The sequence below is a fragment of the Myotis nattereri genome, assembly GCF_964212035.1.
Source record: "Myotis nattereri genome assembly, chromosome: X".
Taxonomy (NCBI): domain Eukaryota; kingdom Metazoa; phylum Chordata; class Mammalia; order Chiroptera; family Vespertilionidae; genus Myotis; species Myotis nattereri.
The window spans coordinates 154,626,837-154,645,505 of NC_138078.1; the positions used below are offsets into that span (position 1 = coordinate 154,626,837).

An 18,669-nucleotide genomic window follows, 5' to 3' on the forward strand; every position below is an offset into this window, starting at 1 on the left:
AACACATAGTGCCAAGAAGGTGAGCAAACATTTTAAGAACAGTATGCCATATATGCCAGGTCCTTTGAAACAGCAAGGATGGACCGGCTCCCGGCAGGAGAGAGAGAAACATTAATGATGAGAGAGAATCATGGATTGACTGCCTCCTGCATGACTCCCCTACCAGGGATGGAAGTGGATGTTCAACCATTGAGCCATACTAGCACCAGCTGGACAAATGCATTGTATTTATAAAGTATGTGTTAGTTTTCATGTTTTCACTGCTATATCTGAAGTAGGTGGGGAAGATATAAATAAACCATGTTACAGCCCTGGGCAGTTTGGCTCAGTGGATAGAGCGTCAATCTGAGGACCAAAGGGTCCCGGATTTGATTCTGGTCAAGGGCACTTACCTCAGTTGCAGGCTCCTCCCCTGGCCCAGGCCCTTATCGGAGTGCATGCAGAAGGCAACCAATCAATGTGTTTCTCTCACATTGATGTTTCTCTCCGTCTTTCCCTCTCTCTTCCACTCTCTTTGAAAATCAATGGGAAAATATCTTTGTATGAGGATTAAAGAGGAAAGAAAGAAGAAAGAAGAAGAAAGAAGAAAGACAAAGAAAGAAAGAAAGAAAGAAAGAAAGAAAGAAAGAAAGAAAGAAAGAAAGAAAAGAGAAAGAGAAAGAGAAAGAGAAAGAGAAGGAAAAAGAAAAAAAGAACTTACCTCTTACCTTCCCCCTTTCATGTCCTGAAGTGGAGAGAATAATGATTGTCTCCGACCCTTTCCCCCATGTCCACAGATAATCCCCAAAACCTGTGAATAGGTTCCCTGACATAGCCAAAGGATTGTTGCATGTGTCTTTATGTTAGTTAGGGATTTTGAGGTGGGCCAAGTATACTGAATTCTCCAGGGTGGCCCAACGTCATCACCAGGGTTTTTAGAAAAGGGAGGCAGAACTGCTGTCAGAGCCAAAGAAAATGATGATGGACACAGCCAGGCTGATGTGGCTCAGAGGTTGAATATCAACCTATGAACCAGGAGGTCACAGTTCAATTCCCAGTCAGGGCATACGCCCAGGTTGTGGGCTCGATCCCCAGCGGGGGCAGGGAGGGTGCAGGAGGCAGCTGATCCATGATTCTCTTTCATCATGGATGTTTCTATCTCTCCCTCTCCCTTCCTCTCTAAAATCAATGCACATATATATTTTAAAAATCTGGGGGCTGTTCTGCCAACACCTTAACTCCGTGCCAGGGAAATCCATCTCACACTTCTGATGGTCAGGACTGTGTGAGAATAGACTGGTGTGTGTTAAGCCACTGAGTTCCTAGTGATTTGTCACAGCACTAAAAGGAAACTAATATAGTTTAGAGCTCAACCAGATATCTTCTTCAAATATCCACATTTTTATTGCCCTGCATCTTACAGTTCTACTAGGGCTAATATTTACAAGATTTAAAACAATGTTCTATTCATGGGCCATTTGTGTAACACAACACCAATGAATACATTTTCACAAGGATTTAATATACACATGGAATATAAATTGTTATAGGAATTCACCACTTAAATAAAATTGAATAATAAGGAGTTTGGAATAATAAGGTGTTTCAAAAAAAATTTTTAAGTAAGAAATAATGACCAAAACACCAACTTTCATTATATTTTAGATCTTAATCTCCAATTTCTAAGTGTTTCAAATAATTTTTAGTGTTTCCAAAGTTCCTTGTGTTGTGGCAGCAATTCTTCAAATGGCCCAGGAGAACGATCAGTCAGCATTCAGAGGAATCAGGAAAGAAAACCTTTATTACCTTTATGATGCAGCACTGCTAGTCCAGGGGATTCTGACCCAAAGCCTGAACTGCCAATAGGGGAGGTTTTGATATATATATATATCCTAGTGGCCCAGTGCACAAAAATTTGTGCACTCGGGGGGCATCCCTCAGCCCAGCCTGCCCCCTCTAACAGTCTGGGAGCCCTCACAGGATGTCCTACTGATGTCCCTGTGGGGAGCAGACCTAAGCCGCAGTCTGGCCTCCCTCTGTGGAAGGCAACTGGCCGATCAGGTATATAGATACTTTCTGAAGGCAGCACAGACTCCTTCCTTATTTCTTTCCTCTGCGGTTGGAGAACAGGGGACTGAAAGGTGGACACAGGACTGTGGCTGGGCCTGGGGCTCTTGTAGGCAGCAGAAAGAAGGAGAGGGCTGGGGAAAGTCTAGACACGGTTTTCTTCAATTGTCCTCCCTTCCTCCGGGCCCCTCGCTCTGTTCTCTCCTTGTCGTGGTGGACGCTTGGACCTCGGACTGATAGGAGCCCAGCGATGGTGGAGTTCAGCACCGTCACTTCTCAGCTGAACATACAACCGCCTCACATTCCAAGTGGAACTGTTTTCAAGTGGCTAAAGTGCTGGCAATTCATGCCTCCCGGCCTTTCCCCTCTCAGGTTTCCTCCTAGGGTCAGTTGCAAACTTCACTGAGACACTGAAGAAACACTGCCCTGGTACTTCTGCACCGGCCCCTGCCTGGGCCCGGCTGGGCACTCTTCCTTGAGGTCTCTGGATCCACAGTCTGAGCTCAGGGAGGTCACCCAGAGCCCATTCCCCTGGACAGGTGGGGCAAGGGGGATAGCTTGAAGAGCTGGAGGAAGATGGCAGAGTAAGAGTTGGTATGAACCCGCGTCTGCTTAGCCAGACTTCCAGGCTGGGCCCCTTCCCCACACCAAGAGGATCCCAGCTGAGGTCCCCTCCCTGCACCCAGCGCTCTCCTCCCTGTTCTACCACTGAGGGAAGGGAGCAGCTCACCTGCTCTGGACCCTGCCAACCTGTCAGGCTGAGGCACATGTGGTACAGCCTAGGATGCTGGTGGCTGCGAGTCTTCTCCCACTCCCTGAAGTGTGGGGTGGGATTGCAGCAGCTCACAGCCACCCCTGGCCACCATGCATGGAGAAACCACTCTCCACTTAGCCACCGTCCACCCGGGACCTGTGGAGGTTGGGGTGGCCTCAACGGGCTCCCACTGGCCCCACTGAAGCCAGTCTCAGCTTGGCTGGCCACCCCTGCTTCCCCAAGGCTGCACATGCCCCACAGGCCTCATGAAATCCCATGGTCCGGCCGTCCCATCCCAGGAAGTGGCCATCCTGATCGCCATGGCTCACTCCCCAGTGCAGTTGGGCCTGCCCAGCAAGCATGTAGGCAGGAGCTGGGCCTCTGAGGGGAAGGAGGAGGCATGCTCCGCCAGGGCAGAAGTGGGGAACTTGGAGGTGTAAACACAGCCCACCCCCACCTTGTGCCGGCCCCTGGCACTGCATTCCCAAACCCCTGGTGCCCCTGCCCAGCACTGTGCTCTCAGGCCTGGGGTGGGGGTGAAGGACCTGGAGCAGCGGTCTGAAGGCAGCCCTCACTGGCTTGGAATCACAGTGGTCGATCAGGGAGGGATGCAGGATGCAAAATTCCATCTCTCTCTCTCTCTCTCTCTCTCTCTCTCTCTCTCTCTTTCTCTCTCTCTCTCTCTCTCTCTCTCTCTCTCTCTCTCTCTCTCTCAGAGTAGGCCCCTTGTCTCCAGTGGGCGGGCGAGGGCTCGGTTGAGGCGATGTAGGCACCGCTTGCCTTTGCCCCAACCCCCGCGCATTGGGACGTGTCTCCGGTGAGCTGGCGAGGGCTCTGGCCAGGCAATCTGCACTGCTTGCCTTCACCCCAGCCCCTGCCCACCCCCAGATCCCATAGGGACATGGGCGGGTGAGGGCTCTGCTGAGTCGATCTGCACTGCTTGCATTCGCCCCAGCCCCCGCGCATTGGCACGTGTCTCCGGTGGGCCAGCGAGGGCTCTGCCGAGGCGATCTGCACTGCTTGCATTCGCCCCAGCCCCTGCCCACCCCCAAATCACAACAAGGGGATCCAAACTGCTTACATTGCCCCAGCCCTCCTCCACCCAGGGTCGCATTGGGACGTGTCTCCGGTGGGCTGGTGAGGGCTCAGTGGAGGCGATCAGTGCAACTGGCCTTCCCCCAGCCCCCGCTCATCCCTAGATCGCACTGGGGAGTGGGCCCCCTGTCTCCGATGGGCAGGGGAGGGCTCCAACGAGGGGATCAGCACCACTTGCCTTAGCGCTGGTAGCACAGGGAGGCCTGGATGGCAGCTTGCGCTGTCCTCCCTGCCTACAGTATGCAAATTAGCCGCCATCTTGGTTGGCAGTTAACCGCCATCTTGGTTGGCAGTTCATTTGCATATTGCCCTGATTAGCCAATGGGAAGGGTAGCGAAGTTATGGTTAATTACCATGTTTGTCTATTATTAGATAGGATATATATATTAGTAGCCCAGTGTATGAAATTCGTGCACATTAAAAGGGAATTAAGGGAGAAACCAAAATGGCTGCATAGGTAAACACCGGAAATTGCTGCCTCCCACAACAACTTCAAAAATACAACAAAAAGACAAAACGGATATCATCCAGAACTACAGGAAGGCTGGCTGAGTGGAAATTCTACAACTAGAAGGAAAGAGAAAAGCACACTGAGACTCAGAGGAGCTGCGGAAGTAAAGTGCAGAGGTACGGAGGCTTGAGCGCGTGTGCGTGCACAGAAAGGGGCTGGCACCTGAGGACGCGGCTGACTTTTTGCTGTGTTTTTGAATCAGGAGGGAGTCACCAGCTCCCGACTGCTCTGAACTCTGGTTCCAGGAAGTCTCTGGGGACCCAGGACTCATACGGGGAGAAACTGGACTGTCTGGCAGCAGGCAGAACTCGGAACTTGAGGGCGGCTTTCCCTTAGAGGTGCTTGCAGCAATTACCAGGACACTGAGACGCGGGGCCCCATAGGGCAGGGCTGAGGATAAGCCATAGCTGCTTGCTCTGCCCTGCTGATTCCCTGAGACCCCACCCCACCCAGGCTGCGGCAGAGGCTTTTGCATATGAATGCCCTGGCCCTTTGCAATCTGAAAATTACCTAACAAACTGCAGCTGGGCCAGACAGACCTAGAACTTTCAAAAGAAGGCCCAAGTCCCCACAGCAGCTTGCATTGCTTCACAGCTGGGCCTCACCTGGGCACCTCCAAACCCCAAACAGGGAAGGGGGATCTGCAGATCTCTTCATAGCTCCTGCTGGGTAGCCTCAGGCAGAGGCTAAATTAGCACCTCCTTAGATCCAAGAGCCAGTGTACCCAGTGGTCTTAGTGGGACCATCCAGATTACAACTCTTCAGATCCATAAGGGACACACTCAGGGGGCAGACTCAGTGAGCACCAAAGCCCCACTGAAGCAAGTCTTGCCCCAGAAGAGTGTCTTCAGCACAGAAGTTCTCCCACTGCAGATACAGCTGATCCTCACTGTCAATTGGCCTGGAGTCAATTCCTCCCAGTGATACCTACAACAATCAAGGCGTAACTACAACAAGACTGTGCACAAAGCCCACAAGGGGGTGTACCAAGAGTGTCCACCTCAGGTAACTGGGGAGGCTGAGCCACTGGGCCCTATCCGACACCTAGCACACAAAGCCACTCTACCAATACAGGGAAGCATAAAAAAATGCAGAGACAAAGAAACAGGACACAAATGACAGAAATGGAGGAAAGCAAATGACTAGATACAGAGTTCAAAACCACACTTTTAAGGTTTTTCAAGAATTTTCTAGAAACCGCCCATAAACTTAATGAGAACCTCAAGAAATCTAATGAGCTCTGACTGGTTTGGCTCTGTGGATAGAGCGTCGGCCTGCGGACCAAAGGGTCCCGGGTTCGATTCCAGTCAAGGGCATGTACCTTGGTTGCAGGCCCATCCCCAGTAGGGGGTGTGCAGGAGGCAGCTGATCAATGTTTCTCGCTCATCGATGTTTCTAAGTCTCTATCCCTCTCCCTTCCTCTCTGTAAAAACTCAATAAAGTATATTTTAAAAAAAAAATCTAATGGGACCCTTGATGTTGTGATAAAGGACCAACTAGAAATTAAGCATACACTGACTGAAGTAAAGAATATTATACAGACCCCCAACAGCAGACTAGAGGATTGCAAGAATCAAGTCAAAGATTTGAAATATGAAGAAGCAAAAAAACACCCAACCAGAAAAGCAAAATGAAAAAAGAATCCAAAAATATGAAGATAGTGTAAGGAGCCTCTTGGACAACTTCAAGCATACCAACATCCGAATTATAGGGGTGCCAGAAGATGAGAGAGAGCAAGATATTGAAAACCTATTTGAAGAAATAATGACAGAAAACTTCCCCTACCTGGTGAAAGAAATAGACTTCCAAGTCCAGGAAGTGCAGAGAACCCCAAACAAAAGGAATCCAAAGAGGACCACACCAAGACACATCATCATTAAAATGCCAAGAGCAAAAGACAAAAGAGAGAATCCTAAAAGCAGCAAGAGAAAGAAACTCAGTTACCGACAAGGGAGTACCCATACGACTGTCAGCTGATTTCTCAACAGAAACTTTGCAGGCCAGAAGGGAGTGGCAAGAAATATTCAAAGTGATGAATACCAAGAACCTACAATCAAGACTACTTTATCCAGCAAAGCTATCATTCAGAATTGAAGGTCAGAAAAACAGCTTCACAGATAAGGAAAAGCTAAAGGAGTTCATCACCACCAAACCAGTATTATATGAAATGCTGTAAGGTATCTTTTAAGAAGAGGAACAAGAAGAAAAACGTAAAGATACAAAGTATGAACAACAAATACACATCTATCAACAAGTGAATCTAAGAATCAAGTGAATAAATAATCTGATGAACAGAATAAACTGGTGAATATAATAGAATCAGGGGCATAGAAAGGGAGTGGGCTGACTATTCTCAGTGGGGAAAGGGGTGTGGAGGGTGGGAAGAGACTGGACAAAAATTGTACACCTATGGATGAGGACAGTGGGTGGCGGGGGTAAGGGCAGAGGGTGGGATGGGAACTGAGTGGAGGGGAGCTATGGGGGGAAAACAGAGGAACAACTTTAATAACCTGATCAATAAAGATTTAATTTAAAAAATTAAAAAAAAATAAAGACACAGTTGTGGGCGTGGTCACTGTCTCTCAGAGAATCAGTGTCCCACCGAGACCCAGCTTTCATTCTCTAGTCTGTCTTTTCTAAGCCTTTCAACCGCCTCCACTCAGGTTCACCCTTGGCTTTACTGATGCGGCACACTTGATTAAGATATGCCTCCAAGCTACGAGGGCGGATTCCTGCCTCAAACCTCGCCCTTACTGGAAACAGCTCCAGAAAACAGCTCAAGGGAGGGTGCAGCTGTTTCCAAGACAACCCCTGCAGGACTACTTCCTTTCAGTTGGTCATGCCTTAGGTCGTGATGTTACATGCAGGGTTTTTATCTAAGTAGAATATATATATATATATATACTAATAAAAGAGAAACATGGTAATTGGCCTACGACCGCTACCCATCCCATTGGCTAATCAGGGAGATATGCAAATTAACTGACAGCCAAGATGGCAACCGGCAGCCAGGCAGCTTAAACTGAACATGAGGCTTGCTTGCTTCAGTGACGGCGGACTCCAACGTTCCCCGCCTGCCACTGCAGGCCTCTGAGCGGGCAGTTTGAAACATAGTAACATATAGAAGCTAAAAAAAACCCCAGAAACCTGGTTTCAGCAAGCCGGGATCTCAGAGCTGGAGTTGATACAGAGTTTCGATTGTAGAACACAAACAAGTCTGGGCCCGAGGGTTTCCGCTTTCCCAGCAGCAGAGGCCGCAGAGCTGGAGCCACAGCTAAAGCTGGCCCAGAATAAATAAGAAAAAAAGGAGTGGTTGGGAGCTTCAGTCACCTGACAGCCTGAAAACAGCCCTCAGCCCCTCACCCAGGCTGGCCAGGCACCCCAGTGGGGACCCCCACCCTGATCCAGGACACCCTTCAGGGCAAACCAGCTGGCCCCCACCCATGCACCAGGCCTCTATGCTATATAGTAAAAGGGTAATATGCCTCCCAGCACCGGGATCAGCAGAGCCGAGAGGCCTCCTGGCGCTGGGATCATCATGACAGGGGGCAGCGCCCAAACCCCCTGATCGGCCCTGCTCTGTGGGTGATAGAGGGCGGTGCCCCAACCTGCTGATCTGCCCTGCTCTGTGTGTGACAGGGGGGAGCTCCCCAACCCCCTGATGGGCCCTGCTCTGTGTGTGACAGGGGGGAGCTCCCCAACCCCCTGATGGGCCCTGCTCTGTGCATGACAGGGTACGGAGCCCCAACCCCCTGATTGGCCCTGCTCTGTGCATGACGGGGGTGGTGCCGCAAACCTCCCCATTGACCCTGCCTTGAGTGTGACAGGGGGCGGTGCCCCAACCCCCCAATCGGCCCTACCCTGAGCATGACTGAGGGTGGCATCGCAACCTCCCGATCCGCCCTGCTCTGTGCATGACAGGGGGCGGCGCTCCAACTCCCCAATCGTCCCTGCTCTGAGCCCGACCAGGGGCTGCACCTAGGGATTTGGCCTGCCCTCTGCCACCCGGGAGCAGGCTTAAGCGAGCAGGTCGTTATCTCCCAAGGGGTCCCAGACTTCAAGAGGGCACAGGCCAGGCTGAGGGACCCCCCCTTCCCCCCGAGTGCACAAATTTTTGTGCACCGGGCCTCTAGTATACACTAATAAAAGACAAAGATGCTAATTGACCATGCCTTTGCTATGCCCCAAGCCACACCCACCATCCAATCAGAGTGACTATATGCAAATTAACCCAACCAAGATGGCGGCCAGCAACTATGGAGCTGGAGCAAGAAGGAGGCTTGGTTGCCCAGGGGATGGAGGAAGCCAGGCTTCCCCCCTTCCCTGAGCTGGCTGTGGCCTCCACTCATGGCAACAGAGTTTCAATTATAGAAGACAAATAAAACCCAAATACCTGCTTCCAGCCAGCCTCCACTGGGATCTTGGGTGGCTGGGGGCTGTGGCCAGCCTGCAAACAGCCATCAGCACCTCACCCAGGCTGGCCACACACTCATGGGGTGAGGGTCCCCATTGAGGGGCTTCACCAGCCTAAAAACATCCCTCAGCCCCTCACCCAGACTGGCCCGGCACCGCAGCAGGACCCCCCACCCTGAAGGGGCTGTGACCAATCTGCAAACAGCCATCAGCCCCTCACCCAGGATGGCCACACACCCCAGTGGGGACTCTCACCCTGAAGGGGCTATGGCCAGCCTGCAAACAGCCATCAGCCCCTCACCCAGGCTGGCCAGGCACTCCTATATAATAAAAGGATAATATGCAAATTGACCCTAACAGCAGAAAGACTGGGAATGACTGGTCACTATGACACACACTGACCACCAGGGGGCAGATGCTCAGTGCAGGAGCTGCCTCCTGGTAGTCAGTGCGCTCCCACAGCGGGAGCTCTGCTGAGCCACAAACCAGGCTGATGGCTGTCAGTACAGCAGTGGTGGTGGGAGCCTCTCCCACCTCCTCAGCAGTGCTAAGGATGTCCAACTGCAGCTTAGGCCTGCTCCCCGGTGGCATGTGGACATCCCCCGAGGGCTGCCGGGCTGCCAGAGGGATATCTGACTGCCAGCTTAGGCCCAGTCCCCCAGGGAGCAGGCCTAAGCCAGCAGATGGTCATCCCCTGAGGGGTCCCAGACTGTGCTGTGAGAGGGCACAGGCCAGGCTGAGGGACCCCCGTGAGTGCACAAATATATACATTCTTGTGGCAGGCCTCTTGGGTTGGGCTTTGTAGTCAATTAGAATGGGGCTTGTAAGATTACTGTTTAACTAGATACTATCCCCCAGGGAGAGGGCCTAAGCCATCAGGTGGTCATCCCCTGAGGGGTCCCAGACTGTGAGAGGGAACAGGCCAGGCTGAGGGACCAACCCCCAAGTGCACAAATTTTTGTGCACCAGTGGTACATGGTGTCCCTCGGGGGTGAGGACGACGGAGCCCAATGCGCTAGGGCACTTGCATGCATGACTCCGGAGACCAGGTTCAGAGACACAGATCTAAGTTTATTGAGGAAGTACAGTCGTATAAAAAGGGGTAAGCAGCCAATAGAACAGGAACACGCTTGCTATGTTATCCAATGGGGGTGAGGGTCGGGGCTAAGAGTAGGTGGCTCTTGGAGATTTGCCAGGAGGGCGTTGCCACTTCCTGGTGTGCCAAGGAAGCATGTATGCTAGAGTGCGCTCATAGCATTGCATTGGCCACAGCACTGAGATAAATCTCTTGAGCTCTGCCCACACACCGAGCCTCTAGTATATATATATATATATATATATATATATATATATATATATATATATATATTCTTGTGGCAGGCCCCTCTGGGTGGACTTTGTAGTCAGTTAGAATGGGGCTTGTAAGATTACTGTTTAACCAGATACTCAACTAGGCTGTAAGCCCCCAAAGTTGCCCCCCTATTTTCCTTCTTACTTGAAATATCACATTTTCTTCATGGCAGAAAATAACTCTCATATATATTTTGGTAAATTATAACTATAAATAATTCTAGTTTACTTGTAAGTCTTTATAAAAACAATCTATCTAAATAAGGTAAATAAACTTTATACAAAACTCAAAAAAAATGAGAAAACTAATATACTTACCTACTGTTGAGAGTGGCTTCTTGAGACCACCCAGTGAATAACTGCTTGCAACTGAATCTTTATCTCGGGGCCCACTTCTTACACATATGGTTCTTTTTTTTTTAATATTTTTTTTAATATATTTTATTGATTTTCCACAGAGAGGAAGGGAGAGAGATAGAGAGTTAGAAACATCGATGAGAGAGAAACATCGACCAGCTGCCTCCTGCACATCCCCCACTGGGGACGTGCCCGCAACCCAGGTACATGCCCTTGACCGGAATCGAACCTAGGACCCTTCAGTCCGCAGGCCGACGCTCTATCCACTGAGCCAAACCGGTTTCGGCATGGTTCTGTGTGTCATCATAAGCTAGGTGGAGCCAGAACAAATAGACTATTTCTTTTTTTCTTTTTATTTTTTTTAAGTTGTGACAGGCTCAAGGACACTAAGATTCTCTGAAAAGGAATTCAAGACTTGGGGTGGTGAACATACAATACAACATATAGAAGATGTAGTATAGTATTGTACACCTGAAACCTATATCATTCTATTAACCAATGTCACCCCAGTAAATTCAATAAAAATGTTTAAAAAAAGGAAATCAAGTTGTTTCTCCTGCTTTTTAATTAGGCAGGAGTCTAAATCTAATGAGGTGAAAGCTACTGGGTCTCACCTCTGGATGAGCAATCTGGGGAGTCCTATAAAATTTATTCATTTATTATTTTTTTAAATAATTCCTTACTGTTGAAAGTATTACATATGTCCCCTTTTTCCCCCATTGACCCTCTCCATCCTCCCCCCCTTCCCTCCACAGGCCCTCACCACCCCATTGTCTGTGTCTATGGGCCATGAATATATGCAACAAGAATAAGTAGACCATGTCTGACTGATCTGGCCTTTTCTAATCACAGCTATGAATATTAATGTGGGAGTCAGAACAGCTGCAGCACTTCTGGATCAGTTTTATGAGAAAAGGAGAATCCTCATTGTGTCTACACCCACAGCCCGAAACTTGCTCTACAGGCTGCAGCTGGGAATGCTACAGGTAAGTTCCTGGGACAAAGACAAGGAAGGGACCTCTAATAGAAAGGAAGGACCCAGTTGTTTAATGAAAAATAAAGGCCAGCAAGATATTTAACTCTAACAGGAAGAGAAGGAAAGAGCAAGAATTTTTTTAAAAAAATGTGCCCCATCTTTATCCTATCTAATAAAGAGGTAATATGCAAATTCACTATCACTCCAACACACAAGATGGCCACCTCCATGTGGACACAAGATGGCCACCACAAGATGGCTGGCAGGGGAGGGCAGTTGCGGGGGACCAAGCCTGCAAGGGTGGGCAGCTGGGGGGGGGGGGCAAGTTGGCAGGGGAAGGCAGTTGGGGGGGACCAGGCCTGCAGGGGAGGGCAGTTAGGGGCGACCAGGCCTACAGGGGAGGGCAGTTGGGGGGAACCCGGCCAGCAGGGGAGGGCAGTTGGAGGGAGCCAGGCCTGCAGGGGAGGGCAGTTGGGGGGGACCAGGCCTGCAGGGGAAGGCAGTTGGGGGGACCAGGCCTGCAGGGGAGGGCAGTTAGGGGCAACCAGGCCTACAGGGGAGGGCAGTTGGGAGGAACCCGGCCAGCAGGGGAGGGCAGTTGGAGGGAGCCAGGCCTGCCGTGGAGGGCAGTTGGGGGCAACCAGGCCAACAGGAGAGGGGATTTGGGGGGGGGGGGCGCAGGCCTGCAGGGGAGGGCAGTTAGAGGAAATCAGGCCAGCAGGGGAACAGTTAGGCATCGATCAGGCTGGCAGGGGAGTTGCTAGGGGGGTGATCAGGCTGGCAGGCAGGTGAGCAGTTGGGAGCCAGCAGTCCTGGATTGTGAGAGGGATGTCCGACTGCCCTTTAGGCCTGATTCCAGTCAGACATCCCTCGAGGGGTCCAAGATTAGAGAGGATACAGGCTGGGCTGAGGGGCACATGCCCCCCCCCCCCCAGTGCACGGATTTTGTGCACCGGGTCTCTAGTTGAGATATAATTGACATTGTGTAAGTTTAAAGTGTACAATGTCTTCATTTGATACATTTGTATATTGCAAAATGATTACCACCATAGGTTAGCTAACATCTTCATCACGTCACATAACTGCCATTTTTTTTTTTATGGTAAGAATATTTAAGATCTACTCTCTTAACAACTTTGAAATACATTGAGCAGTTCTATTAATTAAAATGACCATGCTGTACATTAGATCCCCAGAAGTTATTCATTTTAAAACTGGAAGTTTGTGACCAACATCTCCCCATTTCCCCCATACCCCTGTCCCTGGTACCCACCATTCCAGTCTGTTTCTATGAATTTGACTTTTATAGGTTCCATATATAAATGAGATCATATAGTATAAAAAAAAGTAAAGGCCAGTTTCAATGCTTAATCCATTTACCTTGAGCTTCAGGAACTGGTACATTAGAGTTATCATTATTCCTTTCTGGTTCTGGAGCATCACCTGATTAACATGGACTCCTTCCCAGGACAAACCCGATCATTTTTCCAATGAATGAAATTAGTTTGTCTTTACTAATGAGCCTCACTGACATGCTGTCCAGGCCCAGCCAAAAAACAATTGTCTTTGCTGAACCTGTCCAGGATATGCCCAAAAGTTTGGCTCAAGGGATAAGGGGAGTCCAGGAGCCTTCAGGCCCCAGATTCTACCCACAAACACCCCCTCACCTTTCACCTGGGAGCTCACTGGAAATGCAAATTCTCAAGCCCCATTCCAGACCTATTGGATAAGGATCTACATTTTCATTCAATCAGGTGATTCCTAAGCACCTGGAAATTTAAGGAACACTGTTGTAGGAAATGTGCCTTTCCCAGCTGTGCAAATTTTTTAACTACTAAATGAGACAAACAGTGTCTTTAAAAAGCAACTAGGGCTTGTGCTTAGGGGTGGGAGGGGCCAAGGAGAAGTCAATGCGGGGGGTGGGGGATGAGAAAAGGAGACATATGTAATTCTTTAAACAATAAAAAATTTAAATTAAAAGAATAATAAAAATAAAAAAAACAACTAGAACCCTAGCCAGTTTGGCTCAGTGGATAGAGCATCGGCCTGTGGACAGAAGGGTCCCAGGTTTGATTCTAGTCAAGGGCACATACCTTGGTTGCAGGCTCCTCCTCAGTCCAGGCCCTGGTTGGGGCATGTGCAGGAGGTAACCAATCAATGTGTTTCTTTCACATCATGTTTCTACCTGTCTTTCCCTCTCTCTTCCACTCTCCCTAAAAATCAATGGAAAAATATCCTCAGGTGAGGATTAACAAACAAACAAACAAACAAGTAGATACTGAAAGGATCCAGTTGGAAGTAGCTTGATTTTGTCCTTAAGCTTCTTTGCAATAAGAGTGACTAATTTGACTGAATGCTAAAGAGAGAGGATGTGCATTGGGGCATGGACACAGTGCTGTACATTATTTTTTTTAGTAATATTTCATTTATTACAGTGAATACAACTATGTGTTTACAATAATCTTGATTTAATCAAAAGCTACAATTTTACTTCTCAGTTCAGCATTAATTCAATGACTCCTAAATCTTCATTCTCCTTGTGTACTTGAAGGAATTCCCATAAACTCGGAACAACCACACAAAATTTTTCAGGTTCACCTGGCTGGCGTGACTCAGTGGTTGAACAACCCATGAACCAGGAGGTCACAGTTTGATTCCCAGTCAGGGCACATGCCCAGGTTGCAGGCTTTATTCCCAATGGGGGCGTACAGGAGGCAGCTGATCTATGATTCTCTCTCATCATTTATGCTTCTATCTCTCTCTCTTTCCTTCTCTCTTACTCTCTGAAATCAATCCTCCTATATAATAAAAGCTAATATGCATATTGTCCCCTCAGGAGTTCAACTGGGAGTTTGATCGCTCTCTATGATGTTCACGGGCCACCAGGGGGCGGTGCGGAACATGCCGGGTGACCAGTGGTGGAGCAAGGGAAGGAGGAGGCAGGGAGGTGGGGAACCTGATCGGCCCTGATCACCAGCTAGGCCTAGGAACCCTATCCATGCACTAATTTTGTGCACTGGGCCTCTGGTAAAAAATATATATATATATTTAAATCTTTTTTTCAGGTTCCTTAACTAGGAACCCAATTCATGGTGTCTTTGGCCCCAATCCTGACACCTTACCTCCATCCTCATATTCCCTTGTCCCAATTATGGGACTTGCTGTTCAGGTAACACAAACTCACACCACTGCAGTATGTGAGAAATTGGCCTTCCAGTCTATATTCCATGATCATATGTTTCCTGACATCTTCTGTTATATAGAAAAATGATTAAGCCAAAACAACTTCCTTTTCCTCTATGTGGGCAAACTATGACTTTTGTAGGTAAAACTTTATTTGGACACAGCCACACACATTCATCTGTGCATTGTCTGTTGCTGTCTGTGCACCACCGTGGCACAATGGATTATGACAGAAGCCATCTGGCCCTGCAGAACCTAATATATTGGCTCCCTGGACCTTTGTTTGGAAAGGTCTGCTGACCCCTGCCCTAGTCTAGTCCATTACTTTGGGGACCAGCAAAATTACCAATCAATAGGTTGGATTAAATATTTGGCATCTAGGTCTTATGTGTGACCTCCCACCACTCAATATATTTATATTTGTTTTTTAATATATTTTATTGGGTTCAGAGAGGAAGGGAGAGGAAGAGAGAGATAGAAACATCCATGAGGAGAGAGAATCATTGATCATCTGCCTCCTGCATGCCTCCTACTGGGAATGGACCCCCAATCTGGGCATGTGTCCTTGACAGGAATCAAACCCAGGACCCTTCAGTCCGCAGGCTGACACTCTATCTACTGAGCCAAACAGGCTAGGGATGTTTTTTATATTTTTTAATATATATATTTTTATTGATTCATAGAGGAAGGGAGAGGGAGAGAGAAAAAGATACATCAATGATGAGAGAGAATCATGGATTGGCTATCTCCTGCACGCCCCTCACTGGGGATGGAGCCTGTGACCCAGGCATGTGTCTTTGACAGCAATCAAACCCAGGACCCTTTAGTCCACAGGCTCACACTCTATCCACTGAGCCAAACAGGCTAGGGCTATATTTGTACTTAAACCATAGCCTTCAAAGGAAGGTTTGATCAACTTACATGTTTCAGTTAGAATAACAAAAAAGTATATTTTTACCTTTCCTAAGTGGTTTTTTGTTTGTTTGTTTGTTTGTTTTACCAATTCTGTCATCCAATATAGGGTTGTTTCAGTAAAATTGTCATTTAAAAAATGGTGTTCTGCCCTAGCCGGTTTGGCTTAGTGGATAGTCAGCCTGTGGATTAAAGGGTCCTGGGTTCGATTCCAGTCAAGAGCACATGCCTGGGTTTTGGCCTCGATCCCCAGTGAAAGAAACAGCTGATCCATGATTCTCTCTCATCATGGATGTTTGTATCTCTCTCTCCTTCTCCCTTCCTCTCAGAAATGAATTAAAAAAATTTTAATGGTGTTCTAATAATTCAGGAGGTTCATATTTTTCCCCCATTATGTTACTTTGTGTTCCCTGTGGCCATTGCTGCTACTGATGAGAGACCTCCTGGCACGCGACCGAATGGGCCATGCTCCTGTGGCTCTTGCCAAGGGCCAGCCAGCTCAGAGAACTGAAACATTTTATCCTTGTTTCCCTGGCATGCTGGGTGGTGGGGACTCATCAAGGGGTGCATAGGGTGGACACAAGGTCAGGTAGAGGGACTCTGGAAAACATTTTCTCTTTGCAAAGACAAATTTAGAATCCTCTGGAGGTATTCTTGGACACTTTCTAAGAAATTTGGCTCCTGTAAAATCTTACCTCATCTGGAAAGACAGAGACTGCTATTTTGCTTAGGTTTTCAAAATTCCATTGCCAAGGCCTTTCTGGTGATTCCTCTAGGAAGGTGTTAAGGTTTTCCAGCCACTGGTTTCACCCCAGTTTTCAATTGTTTTCAGGACAGTGTGGAGTGGGCAAATAAACTTCCAAAAACTTCTCTAGCTAATGTGACTCAGTGGATAGAGTGTTGGCCTGCGGACTACAGGGTCCCAGGTTCAATTCCAGTCAAGGGCACCTGCCTGGTTTGTGGGCTCGATCCCCAGTAGGGGGCGTGTAGTAGGAGCCGATCCATGATTCTCTATCGTCATTAATGTTTCTCTCTCCCTCTCCCTTCCTCTCTGAAATCAATAAAAATATATTTAAAAGAAAAAGCCAGACCAATTCTATTTCCTTCAGTCTATGGTTTGACATGGAAGTCTCTTTCTTCAGCCATGCTCACACCTTCCCTACTTTTTTTTTTCTTTTCCAGCAAGCACAATGCAGCCTGGATCTTCGACATATCACTGTTGTAGAGCTGGTAGGCATGTTCCCGACCCTCATTGGCAGGATAGGAGTTAAAATTATGTCTCCAGCCCTAGCTCTGCAGCTCAGGTAGGGGGATGTCCTGTTCTGAAATGTTCTCTCTACAAATGTACGTTTTTCTGATCGGGTTCCCTGGTTTCTTTCTATTCAGTCTTGATTACAGGTAACCTTCAATGTGTAATTGCTTTTTTCTCTTCTTTCACCCTTCCGAACAAGTGTTTTTGCTTTGTCTTTGTTCTTTTTTCCCCCTCTTGGTGGGAGTAGGATGGGTAGAGGAGAGCCTGCCCAAAAGATTTCTCCCCACCACCACCAACAAAAAACTGGAAACTTCTCTTCTTAAAGATGTGTGAAAAAATTTATTTTAAATCCAGATGGCAGTATGCATTCTACCTCACAAACAATTTCTAAACTAAAAAAAAAAACACAAAATCTGGAAAAGAGACTGAATAGGCTCATTTTTTTCACTGGGCTGAGCTTATGCATTGCTTTCTTCTTCTTCTTCTCCTTCTTCTTCTTCTTCTTCTTCTTCTTCTTCTTCTTCTTCTTCTTCTCCTCCTTCTCCTTCTCCTCCTCCTCCTCCTCCTCCTCCTCCTCCTTCTCCTCCTTCTCCCCCTTTTCCTCCTCCTCCTCATCCTACTACTCCTCCTCCTCCACCTCCTTCTCCCCTTTTCCTTCTCCTCCTTCCCCTCCTCCTCCTCCTCCTCTTCCTCCTCCTCCTCCTTCTCCCATTTTTCCTCTCCTCCTCCTGCTCCTCCTCCTCCTCCTCGTCCTCCCCCTTTTCCACCTCCTCCTCCTCCTCCTCCTCCTCCTCCTTCTCCCCCTTTTCCTTCTCCTCCTCCTCTTCCTCCTCCTCCTCCTCCTCCTCCTCCTCCTCCTCCTCCTCCTCCTACTTCTCCCCCTTTTCCTTCTCCTCCTGCTCCTCCTCCTCCTCCTCCACCTCCTTCTCCCCCTTTTCCTTCTCCTCCTTCTCCTCCTCCTTTTCCCCCTTTTCCTCCTCCTCCTCCTCCTCCTCCTCCTCCTCCTCCTCCTCCACCTCCATCTCCCCCTTTTCCTCCTCCTCCTTCTCCTCCTCCTCCTCCTCCTTCTCCTCCTTCTCCGCCTTTTCCTCCTTCTCTTCTCCTCCTCCTCCTCCTCCTCTTCCACCTCCTCCTCCTCCTTCTCCTCCTCCTCCTCCTCCTCCTTCTCCCCCTTTTCCTCCTCCTCCTTCTCCTCCTCCTCCTCCTCCTTCTCCCCCTTTTCCTTCTCCCCCTTTTCCTTCTCCTCCTCCTCCTGCTTCTCCCCCTTTTCCTTCTCCCCCTTTTCCTTCTCCTCCTCCTCCTCCTCCTCCTCCTCCTCCTTCTCCCCCTTTTCCTTCTCCCCCTTTTCCTTCTCCTCCTCCTCCTCCTTCTCCCCCTTTTCCTTCTCCTCCTCCTCTTCCTCCTCCTCCTCCTCCTCCTACTCCTCCTCCTTCTCCCCCTTTACCTTCTCCTCCTCCTTCTCCTCCTTCTCCCCCTTTTCCTTCTCCTCCTCCTCCTCCTCTGCTCCTCCTCCGCCTCCTTCTCCCCCTTTTCCTATTTCTCCTCCTCCTCCTCCTCCTCCTCCTCCTTCTCCCCCTTTTCCTTCTCCTCCTCCTCCTCCTCTGCTCCTCCTCCGCCTCCTTCTCCCCCTTTTCCTATTTCTCCTCCTCCTCCTCCTCCTCCTCCTCCTTCTCCCCCTTTTCCTTCTCCTCCTCCTCCTCCTCCTCCTCCTCCTTCTCCCCCTTTTCCTTCTCCTCCTCCTCTTCCTCCTGCTCCTCCTCCTCCTCCTCCTCCTCCTCCTCCTCCTCCTTCTCCCCCTTTTCCTTCTCCTCCTCCTCCTC

General features: G+C 49.0%; 1 protein-coding gene across 1 annotated transcript in view; it reads left to right on the forward strand.

The window, feature by feature from the left end:
* Positions 1–16,905, forward strand: part of SRPX (sushi repeat containing protein X-linked) — a gene marked incomplete at both ends in the record, with an annotated part of 81,354 nt that extends 64,449 nt beyond the window's left edge. The window contains 2 exons of the mRNA XM_081081809.1: positions 11,379–11,512; positions 16,780–16,905. Of these exons, the coding sequence (XP_080937935.1) occupies positions 11,379–11,512; positions 16,780–16,905 (260 nt within the window). The remainder of the gene's footprint in view (positions 1–11,378; positions 11,513–16,779) is intronic.
* Between the last annotated feature and the right edge of the window lie 1,764 nt (positions 16,906–18,669).